This window comes from Pezoporus flaviventris, unplaced genomic scaffold (genome assembly GCF_033815535.1).
Source record: "Pezoporus flaviventris isolate CSIRO_AGI_PZ_B2104156 unplaced genomic scaffold, CSIRO_AGI_Pfla_v1 ptg000263l, whole genome shotgun sequence".
Taxonomy (NCBI): Eukaryota; Metazoa; Chordata; class Aves; order Psittaciformes; family Psittacidae; genus Pezoporus; species Pezoporus flaviventris.
In genome coordinates this window covers 88,959-105,306 of record NW_026892810.1, presented here as the reverse complement: position 1 = coordinate 105,306, position 16,348 = coordinate 88,959, and the positions used below count along the sequence as shown (strand labels likewise).

General features: G+C 50.3%; 1 protein-coding gene and 1 long non-coding RNA gene across 3 annotated transcripts; one reads left to right on the top strand and one right to left on the bottom strand.

Annotated features, from left to right (window-relative positions):
- Positions 1–156: 156 nt before the first annotated feature.
- DBNDD1 (dysbindin domain containing 1) lies at positions 157–15,899 on the bottom strand. Of its 2 annotated transcripts, none has more exons than XM_061442986.1 (4): positions 15,470–15,899; positions 1,142–1,288; positions 622–762; positions 157–550 (listed from the first exon to the last, which is right to left on the bottom strand). In XM_061442986.1, the coding sequence occupies exons 1-4, from the start codon at positions 15,498–15,500 to the stop codon at positions 390–392; spliced, it is 480 nt and encodes a 159-aa protein (XP_061298970.1). In that variant the 5' UTR covers positions 15,501–15,899; the 3' UTR covers positions 157–389. The 2 variants fall into 2 exon arrangements, with proteins under 2 accessions (XP_061298970.1, XP_061298969.1); XM_061442985.1 differs by lacking the exon at positions 15,470–15,899 and adding an exon at positions 14,496–14,553.
- LOC133263269 (uncharacterized) lies at positions 1,896–14,240 on the top strand. The gene is made up of 2 exons (XR_009741460.1): positions 1,896–2,217; positions 13,886–14,240. It is a non-coding gene; the product is annotated as an uncharacterized LOC133263269 (long non-coding RNA).
- Positions 15,900–16,348: the final 449 nt, after the last annotated feature.

The following is a 16,348-nucleotide window of genomic DNA, read 5'->3' as shown; positions in this document are numbered from 1 at the left end:
CTGTCGGCGGGGGCCAAAGCAGCGCTGCACCTGTACCAGCCGGGCTCCCTTTTCTCTCCCCTCACAGGGCCGGCTCCGCGCCCTCCCGGCGCTCCTGGGCCCGAGGGGAGCCCTGTGTCCCTCCCCAGCGGCGATGGAGACGGGCAGAGGCGCGGCGGTGGTGGGTCGCTCGGTTTTACTGGAACACAGCACTGCTACGTGAGAACCGGGCAGACACCGGCCATGCTAGGCTGCGGGCAGCTCCGGGGGTGGGGTGTGCGGGCTCTGGTCCACCGGCTCCCCCAGCGGAGCTGCCGGTCGCGTCTCACAGCGGCCGACCCGCGGTGCCAGTCCCCAGGGCAGGCTCCAGCGGTGCCGGAAGGAAGTGGTCGGTACCGCCGGGTCCGCCCCTAGGGATCCCGCGGCCGGTCAGTGGGCAGAAAGGCATCTGGAGGTCCCGGCGGCAGCTCCTGGTCGCTGAGATGCTTCTTTTCCCGGCCCTGCTCCCACGCCCGGGTCCAGGAGGGCGAGTGCAGATACCCGGCCCGCGGCGCCCCCTGCGGTTGCAACCCTGCGGGACAGACAGGTGGGTCAGGGTCGGCGGACTGGGAGGGTCGGGACCGGGACCGGTCCCTCGCTCACCGCCGGGCGCTTCCCTGGCCGTGTTCTCCTCGTCGGAGTCGACGAAAACCTCGGCCAGCTCCTGGTCCGACATGTCGGTCAGCTCAGTCAGGTCCAGCAGGTCGAAGTGCACCTCCAACGAGGAGACGCTGCTCAGCGGCTCTGCGGGCGGCGGCCGCGCTCCGGGAGCCGCCCGCTGCTCAGCCCGGCGCCACGGAGAGGGGCTGGAGGCGCTGGGGGGGGCACCCGAGGGGGTAGGGGGGGCTGGTGCTCAGGGAAGATATGGGGGGTCGGTGGGGGAAGATGACCGACTGGGGCAGGCAGGGGCCACATGGGCTGGCAAACCTCAGGGGCAGGCAAGGGATGCCGAGGGCAGGCAGGGGATCCCAGGAGCTGGCAGGAGATACTAAAAGCAGGCAGGGGATCCCAGAAGCTGGCAAGGGACCTCAGAGACAGGCACGGGCTGGCAGGGAACCTCAGGGGCTGGTGGGAGACCCTAGGGGCAGTCAGTATGGCAGGGGACAGGCAGGGCTGTACTCACGTCTGCACTCGGTGACCTGCAGCAGGCCGGGGATGGGGATGGGGATGCCACCCTGCTCCTCAACAGGGGCTCCGGGGGGCTGCTGGGTTGGCCCATGGGTGGGGGTCCCCGCTGGGTGCGCCGGGACCAGCATCTCCTTGCCAAACTCTGCAATACCAGCACATGCCGTGTTGGTGACAGCATCTCCATCCCAGGGTCCCACCAGCCCCCGTGGGCAGTCTAGTTTAGGGGGCAGCAAGACTCCCGGGAGGGCTTGGTGGGATGGGCAGAACTGCCCAGAGCCTTGTGCTGGAAACTGCAGCCCCACACCCCCTGTCCCATGCAGCCCCTTTGTGTCTGACAGACAAAAACATGGCCTGTGCTGGAGCCCATGCAAAGGGCAGCTTGTCTGCCAGTGGTGGTGGCATGCTGAGGGACACCAATGGTGTCAGGATACCTCGTGTGCCCACTGGAGCAACACCCAGTCCCCCAGCCCACCTGAGGTCAGTGCTGGAGCAGGACCCAGCTGTGCCCCGGCACCATGTGCCACGGGGCCCTACCATCGCTGCGCTGCCAGGTAAGCCAGCACAGGGACAGACTCACTGTGGGCTAGGTATCTCCTTGTCCCCTCAGGATGGAGACAGCAGGGCAGGGGACAGAAATTCCCCCAACCCAAAGGACCTGGGGTGGGGAAAGGGATGTTATGGGGGCATTTGGATCCCGTTCCTGGCACACAGAGCTGCAGGATGCTTGCACCTTGACACTGGCTCCCCCCATGAGGTGGGACCTGAGACAAGGAGGCACAAAAGCATAAAATGTAATCAGTTCTAAGTAAGGTCAAGTTGGATGGCTTTGTAATGGAAAATAACTGAGGTGCTTGAAGGAAGCTGACATAGTTTTAGGTCCTTAAGACCTTAGTACAAAAAGTGTAAGAAAAACAGAATAGAAAAATGGGACCTGGGGATGGGGAGTATCTGGGACTAGCAGATGTCCAGGATGGGCGCAGTTAAATTAACTGATAGGTAGAAGGACAGGATGATTGCTATGTTTGTGGTGTTAATGAACCCATTAAGCTGGTGTAAACATCTATTGGGGAAGTATCAGGACTAGCAGATATCAGGTGGAGGTGGGGGCATGGGTTCTTCTGTGGAACCAGATCGGTGTGCCTGCTGTGGGGAGTTTGGACATTGGAAGTGAGACTGCCCTGGGGGATGGGGAGTGCCATGGGGTGTCTCCGGTGACTGAATTGGAACTAGACTGACAGGGAACTGGGGAATCAACCATAGCAGATCCACTGGTTAAATCAAAACTAGGGACTAGAGGAAATAAAGAGGAATTTTAGTGGATACAGGAGCAACTTATTTGGTGTTAAATCAGAGGGAAAAGAATTTGTTACAGATATGGGAGCTACTGGCCACCAAGAGAAAAAAAATAAAAAGAGGCATTTTTTCTGAAACCTTTAAAGTACAAATTGGGAAAACAAATAGGAATGCATAAATTTTTATGCATGCCAAATTCTCCAAAATCTTTATTAGGGTGAGAAGCAACATGTAAAGAAGGCAAAATGGAATTTAGAGTTAAAAATGGTCAATTAATTGCAGTTTTGAGTTTATATTTAATTCAGCAGAAAAGCAAAAAGGAGGACCTCCCTGAAATAGAAGAAATCCTTAATCAGGTATATGTGGGAGTATGGGCATCTGAAGTTCCAGGTAAGGAAAAAAAATGCTTTGCCTGTTAAAGTGGAAATAAAAGGGGGGCCTGCCCAATTAGAATAAAACAATATCCCTTAAAATTAGAAGATCAAAGGGAATCATATAAATCATTGTTAAATTTTAAAATATAGATTATTAATTGAATGTGAATTGGAACATAATCCTCCTATCTGGACAGTAAAGAAATATGATGGGAAAAGTTGCAGATTGGTTCAAGATCTCAGAGCAATCAACAAAATTATGGAGGATATTCATCCAGTAGTAGCTAATTCGTATGACTTATTGACTAAATTGAATAATAATCAGAAATGGTTTGCCATCTTGGATTTAAAGGACTCTTTCTTTTGCTTACCATTGGCCAAAAAAACCCATAATTTATTTGCTTTTGAATGGGAAAATCCTGACATGGGAAGAAAAACCCAATTATCTTGGCTGGTATTACCTCAAGGGTTTAAAAACAGTCCAACGATTTTTGGAAATCAGTTAGCACTGGAACTAGAATCATGGAAACCACCCACTTGGAACTGCTGGAAAAGAAGCTATTTGTCAAACTCCATGATCATCAACCATCAAGGAGTTCCAGATGTTCCTGGAAATGACTGTATCGTGCAGACTTTGGATCCATGGTTATGGTGTTCTCGTAAGACCACTATATGAACTGTTAAAAGAAAATCCTCCCTCTTTGGAATGGACTGATTCAGCAGAGGGGGCTTTTAGAAATCTAAAAACAGAGCTAATGAGAGGTGCAGCTCTGGATGCAGACTTCTGGATGTGACTAAATCCTTTTGGCTATATTCCTGTGAAGAACAGGGAATAGCTTTGGGGGTCTTTAATCAGAAACTAGGACCCTGTAAGAGGGCAGTGGTGTATTTTTCAAAACAGCTGGATGAAGTGAGCAGAGGATGGCCCGGGTGCCTAAGGGCTGTGGTGGCAGTTGTCATGAATACTGAAGAGGCTCACAAATTTACCTTGGGACAAAAGATTACTGTGCTAGTGTCCCATGTTGTATCAGCAGTCCTTGAACAGAAAGGAGCCCACTGGTTATCTCCTTCATGGTTTTTAAAATACCAGGCCACCCTTGTGCAACACGATGGTACAGAAATTGTGGTCACTAATGTTGTCAATCCAGCATCATTTTGCAGGAACAACCAACAGAACTATTAACACATGACTGCTTGGCCACTATAGAGACTGTATATTCAAGCCGACCAGATTTGAAAGAAACCTCTGGAAGACGCTGAACGAGAGCCCTGGAATTGGCTAAAGACAAAAGGATAAATATTTGGACTGATTCTAAATACGCATTTGGTGTGGTAGATGCACATGGTGCCATCTGGAAAGAATGAGGACTTTTGAACATACAAGGGAAACAGATTAAACATGCTACAGAAATTCTGCGACTACTGGAAGCTGTTCAGCTACCTGAGGAAGTAGCTATTTTGTATTGTCGAGGGCATCAACAAGGTGACTCTCATCAGGAAATTAGAAACAATTTGATCAGTTTTGAAGCCAAACAAGCAGCTGAACAATCTAAAATCATGTCCTTAATCCCTGATGTCAAATTTAGAATTGAGAAATCTAAACCTAATCTAAATTCAAAGGAGGATAGAAAATTGATTGGAGATCTCAAAGGAGAGGAAAATAAAGAGGGTTGGGTTCAGATACCTGATGGGCGAATTGTAATTCCCTATAACCAACTCTGGAAGTTAGTTCAGGAGGAACATACTAAAACTCATTGGGGTAGTAACTCTTTGTATAAATATTTAGACAAACAAATTGTAGGAAGGAATCTATACACCACAGTTCAAATAGTGACAAAACAATGTCAGCTCTGTCTTAAGAATAATCCTAAAATTGAAAATGGAAATCAAATTGGGACAATTGGGAGAGGAAGTTATCTGGGACAGCAGTGGCAAATAGATGCTTCTGAATTACCAAGAAAAAGGGGTTATCGATATTTGTTGGTGTTAACGGATACTTTTTCAGGCTGGCCAGAAGCATTCCCTTGTAGGATAAATAATGCAAGACAAGTGATTAAAACATTATTAAATGGTACAATACCTTGTTTTGGAGTACCAGTGGCAATTTCTTCTGACCGGGGTTCACACTTCAGTGCAAAATTGTTACAAAAAATTAGCAAAATTAGGGCAACTTACATGTCCCATAAAGGCCTCACTCCAGTGGGCAAGTAGAAAAGATGAACCATCTTATTAAACAACAGACTGGTAAAATATGACAGCAAATGAATTTATATTGGTACCAAGCCTTACCACTGGCTCTATTAATAATTTGAACTAAACCTCGGTCGAAAGAAGAGGTTAGCCCATTTGAAATTTTATATGGAAGACCATATCAGTCCCAGTTTAAAGGAGAAAATCTTCAAGAAGTGGGAGAAGGCTATCTCCAACAGTTTCTGGTCAATCTTGGAAAACAATTAGAAGAAATAAATAAGAGAATATTAGGGCAAGAGTGAGAGGCTTGGATTATCCAATTCACCCTTTCAGATCTGGAGACTGGGTTTATGTTAAGAATTTTTCAGGAGATCCTCTACAGGAGAAGTGGAACAGACCATACCAGATATTATTGACCACCTTTACAGCAGTGAAGATAAAAGAACAACCTGCTTGGATACATTAATCAAGAATAAAGAAATCACCACAGCCAGAGAAGACATGGCGGATTGAACCTTCAAGACCCTTACGTATGAAATTGCGTCGGTTATATTTTGGACTCATATGATAACTGGCGCACCAGCTTGGGACCAAAGCTTATACATGAAATTAATGCAGAATGTTTCTAAAGTTGTTAATCGTAGTGACTGTTGGGTGTGTGCACAGTTGCCTAAATCAGGAGAAAATCTGGACCTTCTATTAATTGGCATTCCAATTTCTAACCCTATCTCATGGACAAATTTTTGGGTGAACACTAGCAATCTACATCTGAGGGAAAGGTTACAATTTGGGATAGTTAATCCTAATCTAGGTAAAGAATATTATACCTGTGTACAAAGATGTATTACACCAGGAACCAGAGTATGAGATTGTTTGTTTAAATGCCACAGGTGTAGGTCACTATTCAAATTGCAATCACACTATTAAAATAGATGGTATCATAGTTCAGTGGTGGCCCGTTCCTGAAAGGGAAAGTATGGTATTGGTTATGTGAACAAAATGCTTATAAGACCCTACGCCCCAAATGGAAGGGGACATACACCTGTCCTGGGTTCAGCAGTAGCAGTCATGTTTTTTCCTTTGTGTTAACTGGTGCAGTGCTGTGTTTTGACTTCTAGTTGGAGAACAGCGTTGGTGAAGCCGATGTTGTCGGTTGTTGCTAAGTGATGTTTACCCTGACCAAGGACTCTGTGAGGCTCATGCTCTGCCAGGGAGGAGGGGAAGCTGTGAGGAAGCAGAGACGGGGCGCCTGACCCGGGCTAGCCGGGGAGGTATTCCATACCACAGCACGTCATGCCCGGGGTGGGGGGTAACTGGGAGTTACCCGGAAGGACAGGAGCTTCCGGGTGGAACTCGTTTTCTTGGCCGGTGGTATCGTATTCTCTTCCCTTGTTATTTTCCCTTATCATTGTTTTAGCTGATAGTAGCGGTGGTGATTTGTTGCTGGACTGTTCTTGTCTCAACCCGTAGGAGTTGCACTCTCTCGATCCTCCTCCCCGTTCCTCCGGGAGCGGGGAAGGGGAGAGCCCCGGTGCAGGGGGGGGGGGGAGACGGACACGGACCTTGATTGTTGTCAGCTCGGCACCACTCACTGGGAGTGAGTGAACAAGTTACCTGACTGGGTTTAAACCACGACAGTTCTTTTTGGCGCCCAACGTGGGGCACGAGGGGTTGAGATAAGAACAGATCTGACTGGATTGATAGTCACTCGTCACAATGCTGATTTATTGGCTCTCAAGGTTTTTCCTCTTGATCTCACAGTTTCAGTATACCATATCTTACGTCCATCCGGTATTGGCTGTATTAGTGTTTTTCAAGTGTGGGGCTTGGGCTAAGGTTTTTATCCCATTGTACTTTATGGTAATGACTTGTAATACAATAGAATCATTGATCATGAAACTGATCTGGTTTATGTTCCCAGTGTGGTCACCACCTTTATACTTTGGGAGGTATATGATGGAGGTGCTTAGCAATTACACATCTTTTTTCTCCTTCTCAGGTGCTCAACCTGTGAAGGAGACATCCTTTTACCCTCCTAGTCGTCCCCCCAGACCATTTACATTTGAGAGTTTTGAATTTTTTGAATGGCCTTTTAATGCTGTTGAGACTTGTTTGCTGATGGTGATGGGAATCACCATGCTAACACGCATGCAGAGTGTGTTTTGCCCACTACTGATTTCAAGAGTTAAGCAGATTCAGGTTTGGGTCTTGTCTGGGGTCAAACGACGATGTAGGAGGACCGAGAGATTTTCCCAGAGGCTGGACAGCCATGAGTGGCAGGGTGTGTGGGATAGTATGGGCAAGTATCTAGGTCAGTGGGCCCCTCCAGTATTTTGGAATTTCACTACCGAACAACTGCAAAATCCAGAAGAATTAGTAAAACACTTAAATGAGGTGTGTGGTCATTCTGGCCATACCAGAGATGGACAAATCACGGCAACGTGCTGGGGCTTGGCCTATGCTTACAGGGCCTTGTTCAACACTATCCAGCACCTTCAAAAGGAAAAGAATATCGGCGGATTTGAGGGCAAAGCGACAGTCGCTACTCAAACTTTGGCCGCAATGAACTGCGCAGCTACCCCAGTGGCAAGTACAGCAGCTGCTCAAACTTCAACTGCAACAGACAGCGCGGTTACCCCAGCTCCAAGCACGGTAGCTACACCACCCCCAGCAACAAGTACAGTCGCTACTCAAACCACAGTGATAATCACTGCAGCCAAACCAGAGGACCAATTCGTACCAATATCGGTTGCCCCTGTACGCAAGAGAACAAGCAAAAAGGAGGCAAAAAGGGTGAAGCGAGATGAAGAACCAATGAATTCACCACCCGGTCCAGAATCTGATCAGGAGTCATCATCACATGACGAAGAAGAAGAAGAAGAGGTAACTTCTCGACCTCGAACCTCAACCGAGCTGCGGAATATGCGAAAAGATTTTACCCGGCAACCAGGGGAGCACATCATCACCTGGTTACTCCGATGCTGGGACAATGGGGCCGATGGTCACGAACTAGAAGGTACAGAAGCCAAGCAGCTGGGATCACTTGCTAGAGAAGGGGGAATTGACAAAGCAATTGCAAGAGAGAAAAGGTCCCTCAGCCTTTGGAGGCGGCTCTTGGCAGCTGTGAAAGAAAGGTTTCCGTACAAGGACGATGTTAGGAGTCGTTCGGCCAAGTGGACTACTATAGACAAAGGCATCCAGTCTCTGAGGGAATCGGCCATCGTAGAGATGATCTATCACATCAAGCCAAATAACGGGGATACACCTATAGATCCAGATGAAGTTGAATGTACACGACCCATGTGGCGAAAACTTACACGGAATGCACCGTCATCATATGCCCATTCATTGGCAACAGTGACCTGGAATGACATAGTACCACTAACAGTGGATGAAATGGTTCATAAACTCCGAGAGTTCGAAGACAATCTCACTCCTTCCATCATCTCAGCTGTGAAAAAACTGTCCCAGGACCTCGACAAATTGAGGGACGATGTATCTGATTTATCCAGCTCCTCACGTGTACCAACACACGTCTCAGCTATTAACAAAAGACGTCCTATTATTCAAGAGAGGAGATACAGAAGGTATACGCCACGGGGTACCCTATGGTTTTACCTGCTGGATCACGGAGAAGACATGACAAAGTGGGATGGAAAACCTACTTCAGCTTTGGAGGAACGGGTGAGTGAACTGAAGAGGGGAGCAAGGGCCAAGACTGATCGTCCCATGAGAGCTACGGCTTCAGTCTCTGGTGAGCAGTTTCCCAGATGGAGTGGAAGAGCTGATTTTACTCCAGCTCCTGTGATAACGAAGAATAATCCCTTTCAACACGACTTAAGTGTCCAATGCTGTGACGACCATTAGAGGGGCCCTGCCTCCAGCCAGGTGGAGGTAGGGGACAATCGGATTTACTGGACTGTGTGGATCAGATGGCCTGGCACATCAGTCCCACAGAAGTATAAGGCTCTAGTAGATACCGGTGCACAGTGTACCCTGATGCCATCAAGCTGTCAAGGGGTGGAACCCATCTATATTTCTGGAGTAACAGGAGGATCCCAAGAGTTGACTGTGCTGGAGGCTGAAATCAGCCTGACTGGGAGGGAGTGGCAAAAGCACCCTATTGTGACTGGTCCAGAGGCTCCATGCATCCTCGGCATAGACTACCTCAAGAGAGGGTACTTCAAAGACCCAAAAGGGTACCGGTGGGCTTTTGGTATTGCTGCTTTGGAGACTGAGGAAATTGAGCAGCTGTCCACCTTGCCTGGTCTCTCAGAAGATCCCTCTGCTGTGGGGTTGCTGAAAGTTGAAGAACAACAAGTGCCAATTGCGACCACAACAGTGCACCGGCGGCAATATCGCACCAACCGAGACTCCCTGATTCCCATCCATCAGCTGATCCGTAGACTGGAGAGTCAGGGGGTGATCAGCAGGACCCGCTCACCCTTCAATAGCCCCATATGGCCAGTGCGAAAGTCTAATGGAGAATGGAGACTAACAGTAGACTATCGTGGCCTGAATGAAGTCACACCACCATTGAGTGCTGCCGTACCGGACATGCTAGAACTTCAGTATGAACTAGAGTCAAAGGCAGCCAAGTGGTATGCCACGATTGATATTGCCAATGCATTTTTCTCCATTCCTTTGGCAGCAGAGTGCAGGCCACAGTTTGCTTTTACTTGGAGGGGTGTCCAGTTCACTTGGAACCGACTGCCCCTGGGGTGGAAACACAGCCCTACCATTTGCCATGGACTGATCCAGACTGCACTGGAACAGGGGCAAGCTCCAGAACACCTGCAATACATTGATGACATTATTGTGTGGGGCGATACAGCGGAAGAAGTCTTTGAGAAAGGGAGGAAAATAATCCAAATCCTGCTGAAAGCCGGTTTTGCCATAAAACGGAGTAAGGTCAAGGGACCTGCACAGGAGATTCAATTTTTGGGAATAAAATGGCAAGATGGACGTAGACAGATCCCCACAGATGTGATCAACAAGATAACAGCAATGTCTCCACCAACTAATAAGAAAGAAATGCAAGCTTTCTTGGGTGCAGTGGGGTTCTGGAGAATGCACATCCCAAATTACAGGTCGATTGTAAGCCCTCTCTATCATGTGACCCGGAAGAAGAATGATTTTAAATGGGGCCCTGAGCAGCAACAAGCCTTTGAGCAAATTAAACGCGAGATAGTTCATGCAGTAGCCCTTGGACCAGTCCGGACCGGGCCAGATGTAAAAAATGTGCTGTACACTGCAGCTGGGGAGAACGGTCCTACCTGGAGCCTCTGGCAGAAAGCTCCAGGGGAGACTCGAGGTCGACCCCTCGGCTTTTGGAGTCGGGGATACAAAGGATCTGAGGCCAGCTATACCCCAACTGAGAAAGAGATACTGGCAGCCTATGAAGGGGTTCGAGCTGCTTCGGAAGTGATTGGCACTGAAGCACAGCTCCTCCTGGCACCCCGGCTGCCCGTGCTGGGCTGGATGTTCAAAGGCAGGGTCTCCTCTACACATCATGCAACTGATGCTACATGGAGTAAATGGGCTGCACTAATTACACAACGAACTCGAATAGGAAATCCCAGTCGTCCAGGCATTCTAGAAGTCATCATGGACTGGCCAGAGGGCAAAGATTTCGGAATGTCACCAGAGGAGGAGGTGGTGCGTGCTGAAGAGGCCCCACCATATAATAAACTGTCAGAAAGTGAAAAGCAGTATGCCTTGTTTACTGATGGCTCTTGCCGTATTGTGGGAAAGCATCGGAGATGGAAGGCAGCTGTATGGAGTCCTGGACGACAAGTTGCAGAAACTGCTGAAGGAGAGGGTGAATCGAGTCAATTTGCCGAGGTGAAAGCCATCCAGCTGGCCCTGGACATTGCTGAACGAGAAAAGTGGCCAGTACTTTATCTCTATACTGACTCATGGATGGTGGCAAATGCCCTGTGGGGGTGGTTGAAGCAATGGAAGCAGAACAACTGGCAACGCAGAGGTAAACCCATCTGGGCTGCTGCACTGTGGAAAGATATTGCTGCCCGGGTGCAGAACCTGGTGGTGAAGGTACGTCATGTAGATGCCCATGTACCCAAGAGTCGGGCCACTGAGGAACACCAGAACAACCAACAAGTGGATAAAGTGGCTAAGATTGAAGTGGCTCAGATGGACTTAGATTGGCAACATAAAGGTGAATTATTTTTGGCCCGGTGGGCCCATGACACTTCAGGCCATCAGGGCAGAGATGCGACATACAGATGGGCCCGTGACCGAGGGGTGGACTTAACAATGGACACTATTGCCCAGGTTATTCATGAGTGTGAAACATGTGCTGCAATTAAACAAGCCAAGCGGTTAAAGCCTCTTTGGTATGGAGGACGATGGTTGAAGTATAAATATGGGGAGGCCTGGCAGATTGACTATATCACACTGCCACCAACCCGCCAAGGCAAGCGCCATGTGCTTACCATGGTGGAAGCAACCACCGGGTGGCTGGAAACATACGCTGTGCCCCATGCCACTGCCCGAAACACTATCCTGGGCCTTGAGAAACAGATTTTGTGGCGACACGGCACCCCAGAGAGAATTGAATCAGACAATGGGACTCATTTCCGGAATAACCTTATAGATATTTGGGCCAAAGAGCATGGCATTGAGTGGGTATATCACATCCCCTACCATGCACCAGCCTCTGGGAAAATCGAACGGTACAATGGGCTGTTAAAAACTACACTGAGAGCGATGGGTGGGGGAACTTTCAAGCATTGGGATACACATTTACCAAAGGCCACCTGGTTGGTCAACACCAGAGGATCTGCCAACAGGGCTGGCCCAGCCCAGTCAGAAGTTTTACATATTGTAGAGGGGGACAAAGTTCCTGTGGTGCATATGAAGAATTTGCTGGGGAAGACAGTCTGGGTTATTCCTGCTTCAGGTAAAGGCAAACCCACTCGTGGGATTGCTTTTGCTCAGGGACCTGGATATACTTGGTGGGTAATGCGGGAAGATGGGGAAGTCCGATGTATACCTCAAGGGGATTTGATTTTAGGGGAAAACAGCCAGTGAACTCAATTGTATACTGTTGCCTGCTGTGTAATGCTTTTATAGCCCATCAACTAGATGTCTCCAGGTCACCAGCGACTGGCCCTGACTTCCCTCCAGCCATCATCCCAACAGAGAATGAACTTGGAACATCATGGACCGAATGGACTCGGCAGCATTATAGGGATTGGTCCATGCACTAAGAAAATGATTTTTTCCTCTTGGTCTGTATGTATATGGATGTATATATGTGGGAGAGCGATGGTGTATTGAAAATGTGGGATCTGAGCACGACGTGAATGGTATGGAATAAGGGGTGGATAATGTCCTGGGTTCAGCAGTAGCAGTCATGTTTTTTCCTTTGTGTTAACTGGTGCAGTGCTGTGTTTTGACTTCTAGTTGGAGAACAGCGTTGGTGAAGCCGATGTTGTCGGTTGTTGCTAAGTGATGTTTACCCTGACCAAGGACTCTGTGAGGCTCATGCTCTGCCAGGGAGGAGGGGAAGCTGTGAGGAAGCAGAGACGGGGCGCCTGACCCGGGCTAGCCGGGGAGGTATTCCATACCACAGCACGTCATGCCCGGGGTGGGGGGTAACTGGGAGTTACCCGGAAGGACAGGAGCTTCCGGGTGGAACTCGTTTTCTTGGCCGGTGGTATCGTATTCTCTTCCCTTGTTATTTTCCCTTATCATTGTTTTAGCTGATAGTAGCGGTGGTGATTTGTTGCTGGACTGTTCTTGTCTCAACCCGTAGGAGTTGCACTCTCTCGATCCTCCTCCCCGTTCCTCCGGGAGCGGGGAAGGGGAGAGCCCTGGTGCGGGGGGGGGGGGAGACGGACACGGACCTTGATTGTTGTCAGCTCGGCACCACTCACTGGGAGTGAGTGAACAAGTTACCTGACTGGGTTTAAACCACGACAACACCTTAGGTGCTATGATACCCAATCTTACTATTATCAACAGGTATTCTTCTGGGACCTGGATTAGAAGTTTTGCTAAACGGATTAAGCGAGGGTTTAACCCTATTGCTGAATGCAACACCGCATTTCATAGTTCTGTGATATGGCTAATTCCATCTTTGGGAATAAGTGATTTAGAGAAGGCAATTGTAAATATCTCAGCAACCATAGAGGAAATAGAAAGTAAAACTATTGATATAATCCAAGAGGAACAAGAAGAGATAACCAGCCTATCTAAAATGGTATTACAAAACCAAATGGCTTTAGAAATGTTACTGGCTTCACAAGGAGGGGTTTGTTCCATAATCAATGAAAGTTGCTGTTCCTATATAGACCAAAGTGGCAGAATTGAAACAGATCTGGAGGAAATTTTGAAACAAACTAAAATATTTCATGAAATGGCCAAGGATGATACCTCCTGGGGGTTTGAAGAAATATGGATAAAGTTAACCTCATGGTTACCCAGTCTCTCCTGGTTGAGGCAACTGGTTGCAGGAATATTAATATTAATTGGTTTAATATCTATTACTTATGGTATGATACAATGTTCCTTCTAGTGTTGTAAATGATCTATGATAAATTATGAAGATTGGAAAAAAATGAAATCAAGAATCAAGTAGAAACAGGAAATTATTTCAAAAAGACTCTAGATGGTAATGATAGTATATGAAATGTTTCAAGAGAATTTGTAGAAGGACGGAAAAAGGGGGGATTTGATACAAAGAGGCACAAAAGCGTAAAACGCAATCAGTTCTAAGTAAGGTCAAGTTGGATGGCTTTGTAATGGAAAATAACTGAGGTGCTTGAAGGTAGTTGACGTAGTTTTAGGTCCTTAAGACCATAGTACAAAAAGTGTAAGAAAAACAGAATAGAAAAATGGGACCTGGGGATGGGGAGTATCTGGGACTAGCAGATGTCCAGGATGGGTGCAGTTAAACTAACTGATAGGTAGAAGGACAGGATGATTGCTATGTCTGTAATGTTAATTAAGCTGGTGCTTCAAAGACTGCCAGAAGTGATGAAGATTGTTGGAAGAAGTAAATGACTCTCAAAGACCACCACCACATTTTTGTATGCATGCGGGAAACTTTCTGGAAAATGATGTAATTCATGTGTAGCCTCATGAATATGTATGTATGCCCAGTGACTATAAGGATGGCCTGTGTAGCAATACGGCGATACACGTTAGGAGGAGCTATCCCCCATGTCTCCCGGTGCCACAATAAAGAATACCTGCTTGTCAACTTGAAAACTTTGTTGGCAAGTTTGTCCCTGGAGTTTTCTCCGAATCAGACCAACCAGGCACCCTGCACTGTCAGCACCTTCCCTCCAGCTAGAAACCAGGGTCCCCACCCCACTTCAACACTGGGAAGAGCTCCCAGGTGGTCACAGGGGCTGCCTGCTCCTGCCACCCTACCACCCAGCCTCAGTGGGTGACACGGTGGTGTTACCCTATGGAGCATGTGTGTTCCCCCTGCCACTAGCAGCCCCCTGCATCCCCACCCACCAGGGCACTGCTCCCTGCTGCAGAAATCCCCACAGGCCTGCATGGTCACACTGGGACACCAGCTATGCTGCCCCACTTTGGCCTGGGCTCACTGGCTGCCTTGGGGGGAAGTGGGGCCAATATCAGGGCTCCCTCACTGCTACTACCACTCTGCTGACTCATGTCAAACTGCAGAGTCTAGCAGTAGATGGCTCTAGTCACCCCATCGGTGGCAGCCCTGCTCCCGGTCAGTGCAAGTCCCGGTGGCATTGCCCAGCTGCCAAAGGTCTAGTGCTCTGGAAGGGCATGACCGGGGCTGCCACAAGGACCAGGGCCATGGATCAGCCATGTGCAGGGCACATGTGGGAAGTATGGCTGTGTGCAGGAGCCACCTGTGTTACCATGCAGGGCCTCACTACAGCCCCATGTAATACCAGCATGGCCACCACCTTGTCCCCAAGCACCTCTCCAGTCCTCCATGTCCCTCCTACAGCACTGGCACACCTGCACTGGGGCTCTGCCCGGCCCCCTCCCCCCCGTGCCTTGGCCTGCCACAAGCACCCCAAACCCTTTCCTGCCCCCCCACTGCTCCCCCATGTCCCCTGGGCACCCCCACAGCCCCATCCCAGACTCTGCCTGCATCCCCCTGTCCTTATCCTGAGCACCCCCCGCTCCCCCCCCCCCGCGGACGGGTACCCCCAGTTTATTGCACCCGGGTGCACACACTCCCCCCATGCACCTCTGCACTTTCCTTACACACACACCACATAACCCCCCCAGAGTCCCCCGCACCCTCCTGCATCTGCATACACCCCCCCCGTTATACCCCGTCTTGCACACACACCCCTTTTTCCTCCACCCTACATCTCCCCGTGAACCCCGGCACTCCCGCTCCACGGGGCCCGGCCCATTTCCGCCCGCTGCAGGCTCAGAGCCCCCGGGATCGCAGTGGTGAGCGCTCTGGTCCGTTACCCGCCCCCCACCGGCTGCCTCACCTGCGGTGCCGGTCACTCCCGGAGCCGCCATAGGCCGGTGCTAGGCGGGGCGAGCCCGGTGCTATCCCGCAGCCCTCACGGTCCTGCCCGCCACAGCGGGGGCGGTGCCGGGGGCGGTGCGGGGGTTGAGGGGGTGAGGGGCGAGGACAGGCTCACCCGGGACCAGGAACACCGGGAGGGGCGGACACGAGGCGAAGGGGGAGGCACGGCAGGGATCGGGGGTATGGAGGACACCCGGGACACGCACACGGAGACCGAGGGTGCAGGGGTGCGGCGGAGGCCCCAGCGGCTGGTGTAGGGGGCCGCAGCGCAGCACGGAGCCTAGGGGCGCGGAGGGGTGCCGGAACCGGTCACCGCGGAGACCCCGCTGGCCGGGCCTGGAGTAGGCCCCGCCGCCGTTGCTAAAGCGGAGTGCCGCGTTGCTAGGGGGTGTGTCCAGGGTCGCGAGATCAGTTCGACCATTGCCTGGAGACTGTGGCGCCGGTGGCAGCCGTCATGGTGAGAGGGGAACCGGGACCGGCACCGGCTGGTGTATGAGGGGTTCTGACCCGTTACTGAAGGGTCCCCTGGAGCCGGGGGATGTGGGAAGGGGAGGCTTGGCCCGCTCCACTCCGATCTTGGGGAGGGCCTCGGAGGCCTCAGAATTATCCCCGGCTCTGGCGCTCCCCGCTGTTCTCCTCGTACGCCCCTGCCATGAAGGGGCTTAGTGGTGTGGGCTGGTGGCAGCCCTTCAGCCTGGAGAAGAGAAGGCTCGGGGGAGACCTTAAAGCAGCTTTTAGTGCCTAAAGGGACTACAGGAAATCTGAAGAGGGGCTTTTGACAAGGGCCTGTAGGGACAGGACAAGGCTGAATGGCTTTAACCTGCCAGAGATGAGATTG